Source organism: Anas platyrhynchos, chromosome 7 (genome assembly GCF_047663525.1).
Source record: "Anas platyrhynchos isolate ZD024472 breed Pekin duck chromosome 7, IASCAAS_PekinDuck_T2T, whole genome shotgun sequence".
In the NCBI taxonomy this organism is placed as follows: domain Eukaryota; kingdom Metazoa; phylum Chordata; class Aves; order Anseriformes; family Anatidae; genus Anas; species Anas platyrhynchos.
This window is the reverse complement of record NC_092593.1, coordinates 2,952,488-2,975,522: the sequence shown is the minus strand read 5'-3', so window position 1 is coordinate 2,975,522 and position 23,035 is coordinate 2,952,488. Positions and strand designations below refer to the sequence as shown.

Below are 23,035 nucleotides of genomic sequence, written 5' to 3'. Positions count from 1 at the left end.
ATTGTTTTAACCACCATACGTTTTTCCGAGAACTTATATTGATAATAATGCCGGTACTTGCAAAACTAATACTAATAATAGTGCAGAAAGTCCTACTTTATTAAAGACGTGATTGTGGAGGAAAAAAAATGTGAGATTTCCCATACCTAGTTGGTTCTCCGTGCCTTCTGAAAATATTAACCAGAGCCAGTGGGCAATGCAAGATGTGGAGAGGGCACTGTGGCAGGAAATAATGCTTTTTATTGCACTTCCAGTTTCCCAAATTTGAAGAAAATTAAAAAACCAAAATGCGAGGCGGGTAAGGAGAATTTCCCCCAGTCACTTCAAAAACAGCAGTGAAGGTACAGCGTAGAAGAGAAGTCAGAACAGATGGGGACAAGGAGAAGAACCAAGATTGAAATTCAGTCAAGTATTTAAATACCTAATTTTAAGCATTTTTGTTGTCCTAGAACCTGGTTTGGGCTTTCTGCCCTGACTTTTCAGGAGGTGCCATGGCTGCAAGCACGGTGTTAGGGGTGGGCAGCGAGCGCCTTCTCTTGGGGCAAGGTGCTGGACCTTACCAGCCCAGTCCTGGCTTTAACTGGGCCAAACATTTTATTTATCAGTTTGTGATTTCTCCGTGGTCTGCAGGAGCATGCAGTTTGATAAGGAAATCACCTGGCAGTGCGTTGCGGCTAGCTGCTGAATTACAGTTTCTTCGGAACTGAAAGCACTCGAGCAAGCGTGATAGCAGATAAATATCTGAAATGTTTTCCATTCCGAAAGAATACAGAGAATGTAATTATAAAAACGTATAGCTGCTGGTCCTGAGTTTATCGGTAAGTGGAGGAAGGTGGAGGTGCAGCAGGAACGTGCTGTGCTGAATGTTGAAGGCCCATGAGCTCACACCGCTTCCAGCAGCTGTCAGAGTTCTCCGAAAGCTGAGCCTCCGAAAATTGCAGATTTAGAAATGTTGCCACTTAGGGAAACTGTGTGCTTGTGTCTGTAAGCTGAGAGTAATCCTTGCTTCATACACCGATGGTGGGAGCTTCTGGAGGCCTTGCAGGACGGGTGGCCCTGTGCAGGGAGAGCTGCATGAATGCTCCGGGATCCCAGTTACAGTAATTGCAGCGCTGGTGATGTTTTGTGCTTCCACACCTTTGTAATCTAAGTGTAAGGGGTGCAGTGAAACTTTCCTCACCCCGCTCTGGCAGGATCTTTCTGAAAATCTTACGGATTTCTTCTGCCGCTGCTTCTGAGTTCAGCCCTAGGAGGGGGAGGAGGCTTCCTGCTGAAAGCTCCCGTGACCAAGGAGGTGCCCAGGAGCTTCTGATGAGGGTTTCAAAAACTTGACACTTGTTAAATTAAAAAAGCTAGAAAGAAAATTTACATTTAAAACAAAGCTGGGTGTGTTTTTATTAAATATGTAGAAATGGAAGAACCGGCAAAGTAGCGTGAAAAACATTTGTTTGTTTTCAACTCTTAAAATGTTTTAAATGTTAATGTCTAATGAGCAAGTCCCTCATTAACCATTTTTGAGCACTTCTGGTTTCCAGAGCACCTAATGCACCTCTCTTAGCCGGTATTTTTATTTCACACATTTCAGCAATGTACTGTAACTACTGAAGCATTGCAATACCTAGCGGATGGTTTCTTATGGAGGAATACTTTGTAAAATATTCTTTGTCTTGTCATTTTCTTAATAATTTACTTTAATTGCAATTAGAAAAATGCACATAGAATGAACACTCTTTGATTTGGTAGAAATACTTCTAGTATCTATGAAGACTGTGCTAGTTTGCTTTTGGCTTGAGTTGTCTGATTTGTAAGGAGCATTATTCACAGTCATTACTGCTCATAGATAATTTTGTGCAGACACAATTCTTCACCCACTGCAGGAATACTGTAGTGGTTTTGACTCTCTTAGTTTGATATCCATGGTTCATACCCCAACTTCCCTTTCTGAGCACAGCCATTGAGGCTTGCTGTCCAACTTTTATTGATGTTAAATCTTAGACTTGTTTAAAAAGCAGGATTCAAAACTAGACAGACCTCTGACTGTGTCGTACCATCCCAAAAGCATCGTGTACATAGAGGTTCCTCTCTTCCTGGTAAAATAATGCTGATATAGGAATGATAAATATCTTCTGTTGTAATGTCTGTAAGTGGGCAGGCAGTGAATCTCCTTGAATGCTAATTGATTTCATAACATATCGCATCTGCTTAAGACTACCTGTCAGGCAATACTTCGAAAAAAGGAATAGATAAAATCCACAAAGGGAAATAAACATTATTTCAAAAGAAAACAAAACAAAAATGCACATAAATAAAACCCTGTAGCCCACGAAGGAATCATTTTTAAAAGTGTATCTTATTCAATTTCCATCTATTTATTCCCAAAACATTTATTTCACTTTCTAAGGGATGAATGGATTAATATTTATTTATTTTTTGGCACTCTGGATATTTCTTCTTCTCGGTGCATGACAAAGGCAGTTCCCTTTCCTCAACAGTAGGCAAAAGAACTTTTGGCAGAGCTCTGTGCCTGCAAGAGTTGCAAGCCTGCGTTTGTCTCAGGCTTTTCTCCTGCTGCTGAGCTCTGGCTGCTCGTCACCTCTTCAACTTCTGAACTTGGCACGTCTAGGCTGAAATACGTGCGCGTTTTCTCTCTTCTGGTCAGAATCCATCAAGATATTTTTTCCCAGTAGCAATTAATCGCCTGATTAATATGCAGAAAGAGCAAGTGTTGAATGCGCTCCGGAGCTCTCACGTTGGATCTCCAGAAGTAATGTCTGATGGGGGATAAGAAGCAGATCGGTGTTTGACAAAAACCTAGAGCAGCAGTCTTACAGGTTTGAGGTTTGCTTCGTAGCTGATAGTCTTTGGTGTGATCGCTTACTTGTGTGGAATGGCAAATAGGATCATAAATCAGACATAGAGCTTGGGTCCGATTGAAAATACAAAAATTGGGGTTTATATTCATGGGGGCACCATATACAGAAAGCCATCACAAGCTGGATGGAGAGTTTGGAGCTATTTTAACTGAGAGCTCTTTCTTTTCTCCATTGAAACACAAAGAATTTGCTTTTGGCCACAAGGATCGTAAAGATTTTTACGCAACTTACCTAAAAATGTATTTGAAAATATTTTGGAGGTTGGTACAAAATGGAAAATAGGCGGCGTGTTTTAGTTTAGGTTCTCTGGAATTTGCCTCGTTGAATTTGAGTAGCCAGAGTTGATGGTTGTGTGTTAAAAAATAAATAGTATTGCACACTGAAATGAATTTTGAGTTACGCTTCTCAGCTGGATGAAGTCTTTGCTGTGAGCTTCTTTACTATAGTAGCAAGGTAAAGCAAAACCCTTGGGTAAAAAAAAAAGAAAGATGTGCTTGGAAGAATCTTCCTTTTGCTGTTACGTTCCCTGCTGGAGACATTGCCAGGGGCTGCTTGTATCCAGAAGTAGGTAGGCAGCAGGACAGACACATGGGCAGAAAACACACTCATGAGCCATAGCAGTAGCTTTTCTCCTTCTGTACCAAGAGGTTTGCTGTTAGTGTCTTCATCATAGTTTTGAATAACATCTGATCAACTTCCCTTATTAGCAGCTCTTCACCAACTCTTCTTGGGAGGGTGTCCATGATTTGGGAGTCTGTGTTTCCGAGCTAGAAGGGGAGGGTATGGGTGCTGTTTTCTCAGGTATTTATGAGGCATTTGCTGATTCCTGGTGTGTCAAGGCAGAGCGTGTGCCATTCCTGTCTAATCTGAAATTTTAAACCCAGAGCCGTAAGTGGGACCCCAGTGGGATATATATTTTCAGTGCATGGTTTGTTTCTTCCCCCAAATGCTTATGCATTTTTTGTTCCAAACTGCTGCCTAGAGAAATGTGCTTGTCACAAAACTGGTTGTGTTGCTCTAACATATTTCTCCTCTCAACAGAATACGATAACCTGTGCTTTATGATTACAATTTGTTCTTACTTCACCTGTCATTAATTTATTGTTTTCCTTCTGTCTAGAAATATGATAATTGCACCTGCAAGAGAGCGTATGGGCTTTCTTCTCCTGAGCTCAGTGCAGTGATTCATGAACTGTGCTCATTTTGTACCTTTTTGAGCTGTCGATATGTTGCAGTCCTTGAAAAAGGTGTTTTAAGTTAAAAGTGATGTAAAGATTGGATTCTGCTCCTACCAGTTAAACGCGTACTTACATATCCCCTTTCAAATGGTATTTGCTTAGAAAAATTATAATTGGTGCTTTCTGATAATCAGTACCTTTGATCTCTATGGTGTCAGCAATGTTTGCAGGGCAATTAAGAATAGAAAATAATTTTGTTGCAGCAAAACCACAGTTTAATACCTTTATATTTTTTATATGTGCATTATATAATTTCAGTACATATTCTTACTGTTTGTTCTCCAGTGAATCAAGTAGAAAGGTGTACTTCAAGGTAATTTCACTGGCTTTAATTCTCCAAGACTCCTCCTCCTGTATGTTTCCTATGCGTGACCACTCTGCCTTAAGTAAAAGACAATGAGTAATGTACTTTATACTTCAAATGTGGTGAAGGGGTACAAAGATACCCAAACAAACTTTATTGTTCTTTCCCTTTTCCCTCATCACAAATCTACCTGGTTCATCTTTCTTTTCATGCCAAGTGATGGATATGGCTAGACCAACCCAATTATTTACATTTTTTTCTTTGTAAATTGTTAATTATAATCATTGCCTTTTTTTCCTTAGGAGTCCAAAATAATGCTTTAGATAATAATTATCCAAAACCCCATTAATAGAATACAGCTGGAAAAAGAAGAGCATCACTTTCACATCTGCATGTAGAGTTTACTCTCACTTTTCACAGAGCATCATTCATACCTTGCGTTGATCTTTCATCCTAGTAGTTAATTTACTATTGGTCTGTGACAAAGTAAATGAAGTTGCAGTTGCTTTTAGTTTTACACTTATCAAAATATGTAATGAATGAAACCCCACTGAAAAAAATTGAAGGGAAACACAAGTGTATAGTCCGAGAATTTCCGATGAGATGTGGCACAGCCTGGAGTATCTGAAGTAGTGGATGGCAGATTCCTTCAGATTTAAAAAGAAAAAGAAAAAAAAAAATCAAGTTTGGATGCTGAAAGCATTTTCTTTCGTGTGCGTGGGTATCAAACGTTGCTGGTTTGGATTGACCTAGCTGCTTTGTATCTCGGATGACCGTCTCCCAGCAGGCTGCATGCTATTAATATTTTTGTTCTTTCACATTGCAGGGGGTTCAGGACCGTCATCATCAATAGCCATAGCTGGCACCAGCCAACCTGCCATCACAAAGACAACATCTGTTCTTCAGGATGGTGTTATAGTCACTACTGCAGCTGGAAACCCACTTCAGAGCCAGCTGCCCATCGGGAGCGATTTCCCTTTCGCTGGCCACGAACACTCGCTTCATTTCCCGCAGAACAGCTCTTCAAACAACAATCTTCCACATTCTTTGAATCAAAACCTCCTCAGTTCTCTACCTATCTCTTTGCCAGTGAATCAGCAACATCTCCTAAACCAGAATCTATTAAATATACTGCAGCCTTCAGCAGGAGAAGGCAAGTCTGAGGTCAACCTCAACCCTTTAGGTTTTCTCAACCCGAATGTAAATGCTGCTTTAGCTTTTCTCTCCAGTGACGTGGATGGGCAGGTATTGCAACCTGTTCATTTTCAGCTTCTAGCAACCCTCCTCCAGAACCAAGCCCAAGCAGCTGCCATGCTTCCCCTACCATCTTTCAATCTGACCATCTCAGATTTGCTGCAACAGCAAAATAACCCTTTGCCCTCAGTAACCCAGATGACAGCCCCACCTGACCATTTGCCAAGCAATCAGTCAGAAAGCAACAGGGTTGAGACCCTTTTAACCAACCCCCTGGGGAACCCTATACCAAGCTTTTCAGGCACTGACACTACTTCCAACCCCCTGCTCCTCCCAGCTGTCTCTGGGGCCTCAGCATTAATGGCCTTGAATCCCCAGCTGGTGGGAGGTGTCCTGAACTCTGCATCGGGCAACACCGCTAATCATCCAGAGGTTTCCATAGCCACCTCCTCCCAGGCAACCACTACCACAACCACTACATCATCAGCAGTGGCAGCACTGTCTGTCTCAACCCTGGGTGGTGGGACAGCAGTGGTGTCAATGGCAGAAACATTGCTGAACATATCTAATAATGCTGGGAATACATCTGGTCCAGCTAAACTCAACAATAACTCTGTGGTGCCACAGCTACTTAACCCTCTACTGGGGACAGGTCTGCTTGGTAAGTTCAATTTCTTCACAGATATAAAAGGAAAAAAAAAAGGAAGAGGGTTGGGGAGGGGGAATTTCTGATTCTAGTTTCTCAAGGTGACACTTTATCATACTTTTTTTAATAAGGCTTTTGTATGTTACAGCTTGTTTATTGAGAAAACATAACTGTTACTGCAAGACATTTTAACTACATTCTAGTTTAATTCAATAATACTTCACACTGGTTTTGGAAATTACTTTATATTCCATTCTTAATTCTGATGCCACCTAGACCTACTGTACACGCCTTAAAATTCTCTAAGCGATTGGACTCGTTTCATTTTTCAAGTAATAAAAGCCTCGATGCATCTCTGGGATGCACTGTTTCATTTCAAGTGCATGTGGCATCACAGGGTTAGTACGAGTAGCTGTGCAGTAGATGAAAAGTGGCCAAGTGCATTTTTCCAAATGAATCAAAAGTGCCAAAACCATCAGAAAGCAGACTCCCTGTAAAGTAATACATAAAGCACTCAAAGCAAGTCCTTGCACAAGTTCAAAGAGGAAGGTTGCCCTTTGAGCCCTTTGTTGCGTATTTATATTTTCTCGTTGCTCTGTTTTTCTTTTTTTTTTTTTAACTGTGTCTTGGAGTTTAAAAAGCCAGGGTACATCTCACTAACAAGCACCTGCATCCCATAATGAATGATAAAAAGCTGTTAAATACAAGTTTTTCTCCTGTGTCTTTTGATGAACTTTACCCAGAATGTGTAATATAACTAGCACTCCTCTGATTTTTGGACCACATAAGCCAATGTTTCCTCCTATAGAAGGAGGAGGAAATAATGGTGGTAGAGCTGATAAGTATTTTGCTTAATACCTCATACCTCCCTACTAAATGGCTACTGTGAACTCAATCCTACTTGACATTTTTAATGTAAAATAGATAACCAATGATTCTGCAAATGCAAATTTTAAGAAAAACATGAACTTTATATTAAAAAAAAAAAACTCAGAAATTGATACATTTTTAAGCTTTTTTATATCACAAAGTCAGGTTCAACAGCATGCTTATTTTACTAGAACTAGGGTTTTCATGTTTGGTGAGATGTTCACATTATAGAAAATGTTAATACAATCGCATCTCTAGAATACTAAAAAACAAAAAATGTGTGGAGTGTGGACTAACATGTTTGTGATCCAAAAAGCCTTTGCTCACGTGCAGTTAGATCACATTATTTTGTCGTAGTTAATGAAAAACAAGTTTTGTTGTTTTTTTAAATTATTTTCTCTTTTTCTCTCTCTCTCTTCTCCTCCCCCCTCACCACCCCAGTACTGTTTGAAGCAGTCACTCTTTGGATACTAAGAGTAAGATTCCAAGGCACGGATATGATGGCAGCTCATTCTGCCATACTTGGCCGTGTACCGTTCCAAAGGCAGAGACAGTCATGTCAGAAACCTTTAGAAAGAGTCCAGATAGATGTGACATGCAAAAGAAGCAGTGCTGAAGAAAGAAAGGAACAAAGATTAGGAGACACATGCCTTGAGGACCATTCCGTAGAAGATTGAAGGGGAAAAGTGTTGTTTTACAGAGGCATTTGCTTAGCAGTCAGTTGAAATTTGAGTCAAGGAAAATTCCTCCTGACTGTTGAAAACTGTACTGACTTCTGTTTCCCTGTGTTTGAATTACAGGTGACATGTCATCTATAAACACTACTTTGAATAACCATCAACTGAGTCATCTCCAGTCGCTATTAAACAACAATCAGATGTTTCCTTCAAATCAGCAGCAACAGCACCTTCTCCAGGGGTATCAGAACATGCAGGGCTTTCAAGGCCAGCCCCCAGTTCCTGGCCCGGCTAACAACCCAAACCCCATGGCATGTCTGTTCCAAAATTTCCAGGTAGAAAGCAAAATTAAATCAATATTCAAACAAATGTGCAACTCTAAGTAGGTAAAGTTATATCCTCCATAGTTTGGCTTTTTTTTTTGTTGTTGTTGTTTTTTTTTGCTGAGTGATTAAGACAATATGATACATACAGCTGCTTGCCTCTTTCAGGAGTTTTTGGAGTTTGCAAATCAGTAACATTTGTTACTGAAACTTGATACCTTCTTCCTTAGAAATTGGGTATAGTATCTTCAGAAACAGCTGTGCTCTATGTATTGGAAAAAATCAGGCTATGTGCATTCTGATAAGTACTGTACATTTTTTGGCAAAACTGTTTTCCATTCTGAAAAAAAATATCATAAATTCCCTTTTAGATCACTCAAAGATTCAGTGGTTAGAAGGAAATGTTGATACCTTTTTATAGTAATTAGAAACTTAATAAATGATTATAGGTGACTATGGCACAGATCCTTCTTATATTCCCAGTGGAATTGAATGGGAGAGGTAACTGATGCAGATTTGTATAAATGGAAGAAAGCAGGGATTAGAATGAATATGCAGTGGCAAACTGTGCAAAAAATGGTACCTTCATGCTATTCACCTAATAGTTCTTCATAATGCAACCTGGACTATTAAACTAGCAAACTGACAGGAAGCATAGCAACCAAAACAGGTAATAAAGCAGAGGTACAGCATGTGTATTATTATTCAGCATTACTGTGGTTGCTGCAGAACTCGAGATGTGAAGACGGAAGCGTGCATAGTGCCAGCGAGTGCTTTTACCCTTTAAGAAGGAAAAAGAAGACGTGTCATTTTCTCAGTGTAGGCATTTCACTGCTACTGCAAAATCACAGTCCACCAGCTGCCTGTTACCTCCCTTTGTTTTTATATGAATTCTGGTAGCTTTATCTCAGTATTTTTTGGTTCAGTTTCTCGGTTATATAAATAGTAATGGTGAGTATTTAAAGGAGCTTTGGGAAATATTTTGCCCTTGTTTGTTATTGTTTTTTATTAAAGCACTATTATTGATGTCGTCTTCACTGCCTACGTATGTGACAGGAAATACAAAAAGCACAGTTACTTTAATCTTAAGGTTACAGTTTACTGTGGCAGCTCCTGACATTACAGCTGCAATGCAAAGGGATGCAGACATGGTTTACAAGGGACTGAAGTAAAAAGAGATCCCATGAGAGAAGCACATAAACGAAAGGGAGAAAATAGAAATGCTGGCCAGTTGCAAAAGGACAGCGATGGCCTACTTTCCAGACTGAAAGAGGAACGTGTAAGGAGCCTAGAGGAACAGTTGGTTGGGAGGAAAGAGGAAAAACTGGGGGTCTGAGAAGGAATAAAAGAGAATAGTTGACGAGAAATATTGAAATACTTGATGGAGTTGGTTAGAGTTTCAGAGAAAAAAGGCGGGTGCTGTACTTCAGAAGAGGGAACCTCAGAAAAGAAAGAACCTGTGAAAGAGGAGATAAAAATGTAGTCTCAGCAGTACCTGCCAGGTTGTGTCATTGCATGCAAGGCATTCGTTCAGAACCATGAGGTAAAGTCGTAACAGCTGATGGCTTTACTTTCCTATCAGTTTTTAACTTATTTTTTTCTATCAAGTTTATCCAGCTTTAAGCTCCATAACTGATGTATAACCAAAGTAAAATTGTTTATATACTGTAACATCATAACCCCTGGCCACTATCCTGATTTTCTACTAAAATGAAACAAAGTTTTCTATTAAAGTGGAGTTTTAAGCAGAATAGCAATTTCCATCTTTTTCTCTCCCTTTTTTTTCAGGTGAGAATGCAGGAAGATGCTGCTGTCCTAAACAAAAGGATGATCACTCAGATGGGAATGGCACCAGTTCCCGAGAGCTCCAACACTATGCTTCCTCCTTTCCAAGAAACATCTTGTGATTTGCAGCAAAGAACTGAACCATCTCTTGGACAACAGGCAAAGGATAACCTCAACGTCGCTGCTCAGGGTGATACATCAGTGGACGCTATCTACAAAGCAGTTGTAGATGCTGCAAGCAAGGGAATGCAAGTAGTAATCACCACTGCCGTAAGCAGTACAACACAAATGAGTCCCATTCCAGCTTTGAGTGCCATGAGTGCCTTCACAGCCTCAATTGGTGACCCATTAAATCTTTCTAGTGCTGTCAGTGCAGTAATCCATGGGAGAAACATTGCTGTTTCTGATCACGAAGGTAGGATAAGGAACACTAGAGGAACGCGAATACTGAAGAACTCAGAGCATGGTAAAAATTCAAGTGAAGGGGATGGGTATGAATATTACAAATCAACAAGTTGTAACACACCCAAAAAACAGTGGGAAGGGGAGCAAAGTCCTGTCAGTGAGATAAACAGATGGAAATGTGATGAGTTTCTAGACCACTCTGCACATATCCATAGTAGTCCTTGTCACGAAAGGCCCAATAACATCTCCACACTGCCATTATTACAAGGCGAGCAGCATCAGATACTGCTATCACAGCGAAACTGTCAAAGTGATAAAATGTTGGAGGAGAATTTCAGGTATAACAATTACAAAAGAACTATGATGAGTTTTAAGGAAAGACTGGAGAACACTGTGGAACGATGTGCACACATAAATGGAAATAGGCCTCAGCAGAACAGAGGATTTGGGGAGTTGCTGAACACTTCTAAACAAGACCTGATTCTGGAAGAGCAATCTCCAAGTTCCTCAAATAGCTTGGAAAGTTCATTAGTTAAAGACTATATCCATTACAATGGAGATTTTAATGCCAAAAGCATTAATGGGTGTGTGCCTAGCCCTTCAGATGCTAAAAGCATCAGTAGTGAAGATGACCTAAGGAATCCAGATTCCCCTTCTTCAAACGAGCTGATACATTACAGGCCGAGGACGTTTAATGTTGGCGACTTGGTCTGGGGCCAAATCAAAGGACTGACTTCATGGCCTGGAAAACTAGTAAGAGAAGAAGAAGTTCACAATTCATGTCAACAAAACGCTGAGGAGGGGAAGGTATATTTATATATATATGCACATATCTATCTCTCTTCTTATATACACCTGTACATATGCTTATACAAACCATAACGTATCAATGCTTTATCTTGGTCCTTTATTTTTTTAACTTGTCTGGTATTTTAATAGTACAAATTGCTTTTTTTCCCTCCATACTACAGCTTGCAGAATGGAATTCATCCCCAGAATTGTTAAACTCACAGTGTGTATTTAGGTGAACTTAAAGGTGTTGTGTCCAAAGAAACTGGTATGGTGTGTAAGGCATGTGGAGACGTCTAAAAGTGGTGAAAACTGCAAAAAGGAAAACCGATCTAATCAGATTGAGGAGTGTGTAATAAGTAAAATCTTGCTGACTGTCACATACAATGCTTGGGTACATGCATTTCGCCATGAAAAGAGGTCTAGAACATCTTATAATAGTGAAGAAAGCACTCCTATTTGCTCGTTTGTCCTAAATTGCAGGGTTTTTAATGCTAACGGTATGTTTGTCAGAGAATGTATGATAAGTATTTTAAGTTCTAGTCTCCACTAAGTGTGTAACATATTTTAGTAGTTTTCATAAACTATTTCACATCTTCTACATGTAAATGTTTCCAAAGCGCTATTTGAAAAAAATGCCAATTTTAAAAATACGTAAGTAGAAAGCCAAAACCTATCAAAACATCATTTTACCTTTGTCATGAAGAAGTCAAACCGCTTAAAAATTACATCTTTTTCCCATGCTCCCGACTAGCAGATGACAACAGTCATAAAAATGTAAGAGTATCCATAGCAGCTTGGACCAAAGGGTTCCTTTACCCATGAAGTGCCCAAGAGCCAATGCCCAGAAATGTTGCGGGGTGCTCTGGGTCCCAGCAGTGCACAGCTCAGGGGTGCCTCGAGCCAGAGCTGGTATCTCCGCATTGTACCCAGCGCTGCTCTTCCTGCACTTGGTCGTGGAGTTATCTGAGGTTGATGTGCAAACATCATTTGCTCAAACAGTCAGGTCTTTGATGAATTGGTGGTATAAATATCTGGGGCGTTGTTTGGCTGGAATGGTTTCAACCCCAGTTCAAGAGAACTTCAGTCTCTCTCTCAAGGCTTCTTCCTTGATCTCCGTAGCCTCAGTGGTTTCAGGGAGCTCCCGTTCGAGTACTCTGAACAGAAGTATTTACTTTGGAGAAGTCACCGTGCTTTAATAACAGCACTTGCATGCTGAAGAGCTCGTTCCTTATAAAGATTAGATTCCCAAGGTACATATCACTTTTAAAACTGTAGGCAAATGAGTAACAAACAGTAAAGGATTAAACTGGAAAAATAAGGATGTGAATAATGTCAAGGTCCCATATGACTGATGAGCACAGTGCTTGTGCTGCATACATGCTCCAAGCGTGTATTTGTGTTAACTTCACAAATTTAATTGCAAACCCATATTTATAAGATTGTTCTGATACGTTTTAAGAGTTTTTTTTTCAACTTTTATAAAGAGGTGATTTTTTTCATTTGCATTCCATAGCAATTGTTTTAAACTTCACTCCCAATTTGTGTTTACCAGAACGTGTGGTTGTTTCTGTGCAAACCCCCTTTCTTTATTTCTGTCTCTTTTGTACAATATCTAAACACAATGTGTAACATCACGTTTAATGGCATAGATTTTATTGTATACTGAAGCACAAACAACAGGAAAGCAACCTGTGGATCCCTTCTCGACCAAGGAAATGCTCCGGATGCAGTACTGCCGAGGCAGCAAGAGAGACTTCCAAGTTCTTCGTCAGGAAGTCCCATGTAACAGATCCCCTCTCTTCAGAAGGCTGTCCCATTTCATGGTTGTTCTATACATGAATTTACATATTTATATATTTATTTATATATTTACATATGTGTGTGGCTGATGCTCACCACCAAGCAGTACAGAGCGAGTGACCTTTCAGAGGTCAGGATTTCAGGCTGAATTATGTGATGCTAGGAAACAGGAACGAGGTGAGAAGCAGTTTGAAACCGTGCACGGGCTGTATCATAGCGGTGTTTCTAGCCAAAAGCAGGCAGGAACTGGCGTGCACAGTGGCAGGCTGTGCACCTGGTCAAACGTTCCTGTAACGTGTCGCACAGCCACGTCCTTCAGATGTTTGGACAGCCTGGTCTGCAATAGAAAGGAAAACCAAAAATCCTTGAAAACCAAAAGGTCTCCAGAAAGCCTGCACTCCAGAAAATCCCCAAAGGTTGTAATTCATGAGCAGCAGTTCTGGAAACTTGATTTTCTGAGAAGCTTTCTTAGAACATCTTGTGACATATTTGTATAATCAGATGTTAACTTCCTACATGTAACATCGCTGCAGCTGTGCTCTGGAATCTCACTGTACATTGTACACTCTCTGTTCACTGTATTGTACATTAATTTGGTGTTTGTTTCCATTAAGAATTTGGGTGTTAAATGCAGTAATACTTCTACGTGTCGAGCAGCTAGGACAGCACCTTGGTGAGAGCTGCCTTTGGTAGCCAGCCCCCGGGGCAGCAGGAGCAGCAGCTCCACCTGTCTGTGCTTCTGAGCCGGCTCCTGTCTCACTGGGAAGGTGCTGCTGATTTCTCTGGGGGGAAATTCTGCTTTTTGCTGCAATAGATTTATGTAAAATGGCATAAAAGCAGAATTTGGGCACCTTATAGTGTAGTTGCAATAATTATCCGGCAGTTCCTGCCAGGCAGCCGTGCTAGCAGTCAGCCTCCTGTCTGTGGTAGCACAAGTTGATTTCTTTCAGATTTTACACTTAATCAGTACTTGATGCTAAAAAAATTACAATAGGAAAACCAGTTTTTGCTGTTTCATGATAATTTGGCTTCTGGATGTTTGTTTTTTTTATAGAGTGGCATAAAACACTGGGCTCTTACCAAGCCTTTGTAAATAATTGCTTGAGGAAACTGAGCTTCTCTCGTCCTAGAGATAAGAATAGGTGTGGTTTATCAGAGTCCTGAAAATCCAGTCTGTGTGTATCACTATTGTAAGGGGGTTTTGTAAATGAGGGGATGTGATACGATTAATCCCAACCTATTGTTATACTTGCTCCCAATTCCATGTTACTTTAATTTGACCCTACTTCAAACAAGTGCTAGCAGGTTTGGGTTTCTTGGCTGCTCTACCATCACACAATTCCTGTAATGAAGATATTGATCCTTTTTATCACATAAGTCACTTGTTACCCAAATGTGCTGCTGTTTGCAAAAGTAGTTTACCCTTTAACTTTCCTTTGTACCTGAGGGCAGACACGTGCAACACTCTGCAAAAGTTTATTCTGTGATTATTCCTCCCTTGTATGGATGCAGTGCCATTGGAGTGCTCCCGGCAGCATCGCCACAGAGTAAAGGTTCAGCTTTAAAGAATTGGGATGTTTACGTTTCTACCATTAAATTCTGTGCAGTTTGAAAAATGTAAGCTTTTTCTGTAGTAGTTTTCAGAGGGACTGTAAGCTGTGGGCTTGAGCGTTAGCGTATCGCAGACAGGGAAGCTGCATCCACTGCTGCGGCCGGGCCCTTCACCTCATGCAGCTCCTGAGCCTCCTCTGTGCATCCTTCACAGCTCTGCAGCCTCTCAGTCGATCGCATTTCACCTGTATGCGTTTGTATTATTACAAAATCTGGTTGGGAAAGGAATTGTGTGAAGTGTTTGCAGCCTGGCATTACCAGTGCGCGTAGAGAGGTGCTGCAGCCTGTAGCAGAATTGCATATTTTCCATGAAAGCAGAAACCTTGCCTCCCTGCGTGCAGATTTCAGCCGTAATGACTCGTCTTTTAAGTTCCTGAAGCTGCCATAGTTCCCAACTTCGTTCTCAGATGCAGGAGTTCAAGATGTGAAATTTGGTCTCACCGTGTATTTATTACATTTGGCATTGTGTCGAGGGATTTTGACAACCTGCCTGCTCATTAACTTCAGATCGTCACGTCTAAAAATCAGTTTCGTTGTGAATATAAATTATTTATTCATCGAAAGGTTGGCTTTAGATGGAAGTTGCATTCGAATTTATTTTTAGGATTGTGTGTAGGCACGCTTAATAAATTTGTATTTACGGATTTAATTTTCTTTGTGTCAAAATACAAGCTGTACTTTTTAATGAAACAAATGCTGTATAAGGTTCTTGTTAGCTTATGCAAATAAGGCAAGCAAAACATAACGCTACTGACAAAAACGGAATTTATCAGGTCATTTTCTTGAAAGTGATGTATTTTTAGCGTATTTTTGTGGTTTTACAAGCAGAAACGACTGTGAACCAAATCAAAATAATATGCGGAGTTAAGTGGGATATTGTATTGTGAAGGCAGACGATAGGGTCCTACAGACGATATAACTCACTGCCTCTGTGTTTGTGGTGTTTGCACTGGCACTAACTGGTGGTGCCCGTGAGCAGATGCTGTGGTCTACGGACAGCTTGCTTAAAAGATTATAATTCTGGGTGAATTCAAGAGAACCTACATTTCCAGTGAAAGTACCCCAAGGACCAGCTCAGCAGCCCTGGTCAGCACGTGCTCACATTCGGTCCTGACTCAGCAGATCACTAAAACTTGCGCTTAGCAATAAATAAATAAATTAAAAAAAAAAAAAGCCCTTTCTGAGGATGGATAAATTAGATGGCTAACCCAAGCAGTAGCTGAAAGTCATAATTTCCTACTGCATAAGTAAGGTGTGTTCCTCCTGCCCTGTCCCACCCCAATCTTTGTAAGGTCTTTGAGCTCCTCGGAGCCAGGACGGGGTTTGGCCGTGCCATCAGCAGCGCTGCTGAGCTGGGGCCGTACGTACTGCGGCCAGAAGGCGAGGTGATGTAAAACGTGTTCATGGTGATAGCACCTGTAAAAGCTGTAGGATGTGTGTCAGGCACCTCGCTGTGCCACGTAGTCTTGGAGATGTCCCGTATATTGGTGAAATGGGAGTACGGGATGTGAGACAGCAGCATTTACCTCAATAATATAAAAAAAAAAATGGGTTCTAAAATACTGTTTTCCTTCTGTTTTTGTATTGCTATTAATGGTGTGGATATGTAGAGAAATTACAGCGTGTGGATCTGTGTATGAGGGGGTGTGTGGAGCTATACCTTAATTTCTTTGCTGGGAAGGTCGGTGTCTTGCGGATGCGCTGAAAATTCGGCTCCTTAATAATGCATGTCTAGTACAGTAAAAGCGGTGTTTGATAATTGCAGGTCTGGGTAATGTGGTTTGGTGTTCATACCTTCACTCAGGTGGAGCCAGAGAAGTTGAAGACACTAACAGAAGGTCTAGAAGCTTACAACCGCGCCAGGAAAAGGAACAGAAAGTAAGTGAGCGCCCCTTCATGATGAATTAATGTCATTCTTTCGCTTCCAGAGCCTCCCATTTTGGGGACCCTGGCGGATCTGCCAAACAGAAAAGTTAATTTTCTGAACTCCTTGTGTTGGTTATGGTAATCATCCGAGATCTTTGATATCTGCATTTTTATTGCATCTTCTGATATTTACAGTAGCCTTTGTAAAATGTCAGCCTGCTTGTTTGAGCTTTCATGTGTGGGATTCTAATTTACGGCAAAAAAAAAGTTATTACATCAAAACTCTTCTGGCCAAATGCGCTTTTTAACACGATCTGCTCTTCTTATCTCTCCCCTCTCCCTCTGTCAGCTGCAGCTGCAGGCAGAGCACAGGTTTCTTCCGATAAATTTTATTTCCCATTGCCAAGAAGCTTTGCAGCCCTTGTGAAGTTTGGCTGCGGGTATCCAGACAGCGGCTCGGTGCCGGGCTTCCCTCACACCCTCTGTGCTGCCTGGTGTTACCGGGCCTTTTAGCCTTTATTTACCGAGGTGCAGGGATGGAAAGCCTGTGAGACACTGAGTAGTAGGACGTGAAACAGAAAGCAGAGACAAAATGAGGTTGGTGTGAGGAGAAATCAAACCTTGATGGCTGTAAAAGGGCAGCAGAGCAGAGGTGGTGCCGTGCTCGGGATCGCTTTGAGGCACTGCTGTGTGCTTGCTCCTGCACTGAGAACGCACTGAGCTGGGTGAGCGTCCTGTCCGCTCACACCACTCGTCCTCAGCGCAGGAAACACGAGCTGAACGGAATTAAATAATTATTTGTCTCCAGCTCCATTTAAGGTGGCAGCTTTTCCTCTATTTACACGTCACGCAGCGCTTACCAGAAATAGTTTTCATGCCACTGAGACAATGCCACGGTATTTTTTTTTTCACCAGCCCCAAGTGCTGGAGCTGAAGGGTGAGCAGGGCTCGGGGCAGCCGGCTGCTGGCTCTGCTCCCCGACACAGTGCGTGCCGCGAGGAGGCGACAGCTGATCTGAAGGGCTGCTAAGGCTGGAAGGAGCAATACAGTTAAAGAAAACCCCCCGATTTCTGACTTGCAGCTGTATATTTGGCAGGCTGGGGGGTTAGACCTGCACAGAGCCCCGTGCCCTTTCTTGTGGCACCACTGGCTCTGCACCGGGGCTTGTGCGTAGCAAAACAGCTCCAGTCTGGGGCCCCCGGGTGCCCCTGGCCCTAGGGTCACTTTACAGCCCTTACAGGTTTTTGCCCAATTTCTCCCTGTCTGTGTCTCATATTTCAAGTGGTTTGCTCGTTTGTTGTGGACCTGAGGGTAGCCCCTTCTCTTTTACCTGTGGTTTGTTCCCGGTTTATCTGAAGCAGCTCTTATCTCCTGATGGTCTTCTCCGTGATACATGGCCTTGTAGCGTCCTGTTGCACAAGGGCCCCAAACTTTGGAGGATTAAGCATTAGATATAGCAGTTACACGTGGAATACAACTCCTCTTAGTCTCTGTTGCCACATGGATAAGTGTGCCACTGACACAGCAGCACTGACATTGCGTTGGGCACTTCTGTAACACAAAGACGCAGGTGAAGAGGTCCAGGAGAAATTAGTTTTAGGAGCATGGGCCAACACTGCAGAGGTTCGGTGTCTTGAGCAGAGCAAGGTTAGCATCCAGACCCTCAAAATGGGTCAGCGACGTCCCTCCTGCTGGCTCTGCAGGGCACGGGTGTGCTCGCACGGCCTCACAGCGCCAGCAGCGACTGCACGCCAGCTCCGGGACCTGCCCACTGCGGGACGGAGCTCGGGGACTTCCAAAAACGTGGCTCAGCTCATGGTCGTGCTTCGTTTGGAGGATACGGATCAGTGAAATTGCAGTGGGCTCCAGTAGGAAGGATTAAAGGAATGCTGCTGGCACAAAGGTTGTCCTCTGCTCCTGGGGGAAGGAGTTCAAATCTGCCTCTAAAGCTGTTGGCCATGAGAGGATTTCAGAGAAGCGATGTGCTGCTCTCTAACAGGAGAAAGAAACCACTCCTAGAATCTTTTAAGTGGAGTTTGGCAGAAGTTGTGGCATTTGCAGGTCGGTTTGCATCATACCTGACATGAGTTTATCCGGTGCCAGGGTCTCTGCTTCGTTGTCGCAGTGGCTTGGCTGCAGTAGCTGGTATTTGGGTGATGGGCACTGCTGAAACTTTGACTCACTCGGGCAGGTCCTCGTCTTCACGGTGGAATGTAGCTAGTGGAAAAAAAACATCGGAGTCTTAAGACTACAATTCATACCTTCATCTCTATTTGTAATACTTCCAAATGGCTCTTAACTAATAGCAAAAATTTCCTAAGCACCTAATAAGGGTGAAAGTGACCTCAAGGGGTCATCCTACCCAAAGGCAAGGCACGAAGGAAGAAAAACAGGGGGGAGAAATCTGCATGCTGTGTAATACTGCCTTTGATTATCTTAATTGCTAGGGCTGTTTCATTATGACAGTGACAATCACCATAAATTAAGTCACATCAATCATCGCTGCTTTTGCTGTGCTTTCTATTGTGCTTACGGAGTAAAAATTTCCATCTCCAGCGAAAAGCCAAACCTCTGTTCTTCCAACAGAGCAGCAGGGAAACCACCGTGCCGTATCCGAGCCTGCCAGTTTGTTAGAAGTGGTTGCTGCTGAGATGCTACCAAATATTCCATTAATTTCATCCTAAACATCATCCCAAATGCAGTTCTGTTAAAGCAGAAATTCCAACTTACAAAGTCAGTACAGGATTTTTAAATGAACAGTTAAAAATGGGCAGTGTCCTTCGGGTGCCATCAGACGTCCTGCACGCTCCTGGTGCGGGCACGTCTGGCCTGCCTCTGGTGCCACTGACAGCAAACGAAGCTTCTCAGTGCTATTTGGAATTAACTTCAATTAATTTAAGATTGAATTTTAGGCAAACAATGTTAAAAAGCAGTTCAGTTGGGTTTCCAAACGTTGCTTAATTTTTAGTCAGCCGACCAAAACAGGAGATTGGGAAGGAGTAGGGGAAAAATCCAATAAAGACGCGTGAGGCTGCTGCCAGAGCATCGTGTTGATGAAATAACTCCAGTAACTTGTGCTCTGAGAGCTGCTTCTCAATGACATCCAAATCAGCGCCGTTATCAGTCCTTAATACAGCTGCAGTACAGGTGGAGCCATCACGGTGCCTTTCTAGAGGTGATGATGCCACTAAGCAATATCCTGCTTGGCATTTATAATATCTCAGGGCATCGTCGCTGGTCCGGGTTGCATCACTTAAACTTGGTTTTGTGAGCAGCCGAGCTCAGTTGATTCAGAAACCCACGTGGACATGGCCAGCTTTGTATCAGAATCTGTATTTCAGATTATTTTATAATTTCTCTGGTTGGTTTAAACCTAATCAGGATACATCATTCTAAAATTCCTTTACCCGTTTGAACAAACTCGCTCAAAGCCTTCGGTAAGCGAGCACAGCTCTGCGTAGCACGACGGGTCCTGCTGCGCTCCATCCCAGCTGACGCAGCGATCCTTCTCCCTTTGCTAAACGGGAAGATTTATTTAGGAAGCGTCTCCTTCCTTGAAGGACAGGCCCAGTGCTGTAACAACCTGGGAGGCTCTCTGGATGCTCAAATGTGTCTGATGAATTAATGCATTTGTTATTGTGTTTTTCTGCTGCTAAGTTACTGACAACATTAATTTCTTCTTCCTAGAAGTGGAAAGCTAAATAACCATTTAGAAGCTGCTATACACGAGGCCATGAGTGAACTAGACAAAATGTCTGGGAATGTAAGTTTCTTTTCACATCAGCAATAATTTCTTTGTTCTCTCTGTTTGTGCATGTGTGTCAGTCGGAGGCTGGGTTTGTCGATTTGGGTTCCTTTCCGTAACTTTCGTTTGTGTTTTCTTAAGTAATGGGGAATTTTCGATATTTTTCTTGCCTGACAAACTGTTTGCAAATGTCTAGTTATTCTGAAAAATGGGGAAAAGATGCATCATTTTAGCTGCATTGCCAATTATATGTATTTTTAAAAGACCTGGGCATACTTTACACATGCAGCCTGATATTATCTTGATCAGTCCCAGTCCGGCTCACATTCCAGGGGTTTTCTCTGGCTGGGGACACAAAATCAGGCTCATTTGTTGAAACCACCTTTAAAAGCATCATTTGTTTGAGTATCAAACCCTTTGAATAAAGTTTTCCTCAGGTGACATGATAGGTACTGTCCTGAAAGGTAAGTTAAGAAGGATGTTCCTGGTAGTGAGTGTAACAGTGTAAATATTTTTAAAAGAGCACTGCTATGGCAGCCCAGGATCTTTCTAATGTAACATCTCTTTATATAAGGTACTTATCTTCGCATTTACGTCTGTAATTCCTTTATAACATGCAAACAAGTGTGTCACTGTGCATACAACCTCCTGTATCTTATCACTGGTAATTCTGCCAATTATTAATTATGAAGCACTTGACTACGTAAATCTTTTCCTCATTATATACGATGCCCAGTCCTAAAGATGCGGGTACACACGCATGTTTAGAGGGATGAGCACGACTTAGGGGAGCTGCTGGAGCACAGAAAAGGAAATCTGAACAGATCTCCAGGCTCAAAGCTGGTTTCAGAGTCACCAAGACACCCTAAATAAGTTACTCAGTTGCCATAAGTAATAACAAACCCAAATCTTTTGCTTAAAGTTGTGAATTGATTAAATAAGATGGAGTTTTGATTTGAAACGTCTTCCTCTTGATGGGAAGGCAAAGGACAGCAGGACCTGACTGTCGCAAGTGCCCGCGGGATGTGCAGGGCACACACATCTTCTGTGCCGCTTGCAGCACCCCTTAGACCTCTGGGCCGGCCCCTGCTGCTGGTGCCAGCCCCATTCCCTCCTGCACAAACACAGAGGTGCTCAAACCTCGCTGCGATTCTATTTTAACTCAGATAGAGAGTGGCTCAGGGGAAACTGCTCTAACAGGACTTGCTCATCTTGTAGTTTTGTAACACGGGCAAGCTGCTCTACCAGCCCGTGTGTCACTACATCACCTTGATTTATATTGTAATTATCTGGGCCCAAAATTCATAATCAGGGTTTCTTTCCATGAAAATTACGATTCTTAGAAGTAGTCGCAGGGAATCAGCACTTCCCTTTTTAGCGGCTCGCTGTTTTTTCAGCTGCTGCTGTTCAGTCATCAGCTACATCTTTAAATGAAAAGCATGTGCAAGCACGCTAACGAGCTTAAATCATCATTTCTGCTGGAAGGAGCCAATAAATAAGTAGGAAACGTTAGCGGGCTGCAGGAATTCAAGAAGGAGCCTGGGCAGTGATGCAGCACGGTGCTGCGGGCTTTGTGGCTGCGCTGCTGGGGCCGGGAGTGGCGCTGAGCTGCCGGCTGCCGACAGATGGTGGTGGCACTCCGTGCCCGGCACACCTCGCCTGCCGCTCGCGCTGGGAAACTCCTGTGCTCAGAGCCACCTAGCACCAAACCCAAATTCAAAACATTGCTTTAACACCGAGCTGGAAGCAGAGCTTGCTAATCGCAGCTTGTCCTTAATGAGGCTGCCACAGACCTGAATTCGGCTCCTCTGATCTTTTTCCGCCTTAGCAGTGTTTCCTCACCGTATACTTGCTCCTTTATCACTAATGTCAAAATGCTTCATACAGATTTGTTTCGTGGAATTGGGCATAATTGCTGCTTGGGGCTGAGCTCCTCGTTAGGCAGTCGGTGCCGTTCTGCAGTGTTGGACAGCTCTCCAGCTCCCCTTTTATTCAGGCTGTGTAAATGGGAAATCCTGAGAACAGTTTTGTGGGGCAGCCTAGCAGCATCCCAAGCAATCCCGTAACTCGTTGATTTGTGGCCGGGTGCTTTGACCAATGTCCTTTGCTAACTTGTGAATATACTTGTTTTTAGGTCCACCAAATCCCACAGGGAGACAGACAAGTGAAGCCTCCAAAACCCAAGAGGAGGAAGATCTCTAGATAACATTGAATGTCTTTGTTACTGGTCCAGTACTTATCAAAACGAACGTGCACATAAGTCTATATGTAGGTATTGGTATAGACGTGGTTATATCAATATTTATATGAAGACAGATAGACACCACCGCAGGGTGCTACGTGGAGTAGTGGTACAATATTTTTGATGAGTAGGAGGGATAGCAGTTGCTGGATAAACCAATCAAAGCTCTTGAAAGGTTACAGTAACAATGTCAGATGATTACTGATTTTTTTTTCTATAATACTAAAATTGTGATTATAAGAAATAGTCCAAATGTTTCTGAGAAATTTTCATTGTGTATATAGATAATACAGAATTTCATGGTGATATCTGAAATGTAAATATTGTACAATATTGTCATGTACAAGCGTACCTAATGCACACTTTATCTTTTATTGTACAAAAAAAAATAGTGTACAAAATTCTTTGGTTTCTATTGAGTACACATACAAGAGACTACCAGTGTAAAGTGATAAATAAAAATACAGCCTAAATGCTTTTATATGATAATGTAAAAGATGCTGTTTTTGTATTTAACAGCAGAGAGAAGGCATGATTATGTAATACCTTAATTATGACATACACTTCACGCCACTGAGTGTTCATTTATACTGTCTGTTTGGAATGAACCTTGCCTGGAAGTACTGTACTCCATTCAGGTCTCTGTAGGAGAGTGCAACCTTGC

General features: G+C 42.1%; 1 protein-coding gene across 10 annotated transcripts in view; it reads left to right on the top strand.

Annotated features, from left to right (window-relative positions):
- The window catches only part of MBD5 (methyl-CpG binding domain protein 5), a 127,087-nt gene extending 104,235 nt beyond the window's left edge, over window positions 1–22,852 (top strand). For 7 of the 10 annotated variants that reach the window (XM_027458454.3, XM_027458453.3, XM_027458451.3 and 4 more), the window contains 6 exons: window positions 5,242–6,270; window positions 7,926–8,137; window positions 9,914–11,122; window positions 16,284–16,396; window positions 20,072–20,147; window positions 22,264–22,852. In XM_027458454.3, coding sequence (XP_027314255.3) covers window positions 5,242–6,270; window positions 7,926–8,137; window positions 9,914–11,122; window positions 16,284–16,396; window positions 20,072–20,147; window positions 22,264–22,335 — 2,711 coding nt within the window. In that variant the 3' untranslated portion in view covers window positions 22,336–22,852. The remainder of the gene's footprint in view (window positions 1–5,241; window positions 6,271–7,925; window positions 8,138–9,913; window positions 11,123–16,283; window positions 16,397–20,071; window positions 20,148–22,263) is intronic. The other 3 variants (XM_027458456.3, XM_027458455.3, XM_027458457.3) reach the window with 3 other exon arrangements.
- The last annotated feature ends 183 nt before the right edge of the window (window positions 22,853–23,035 follow it).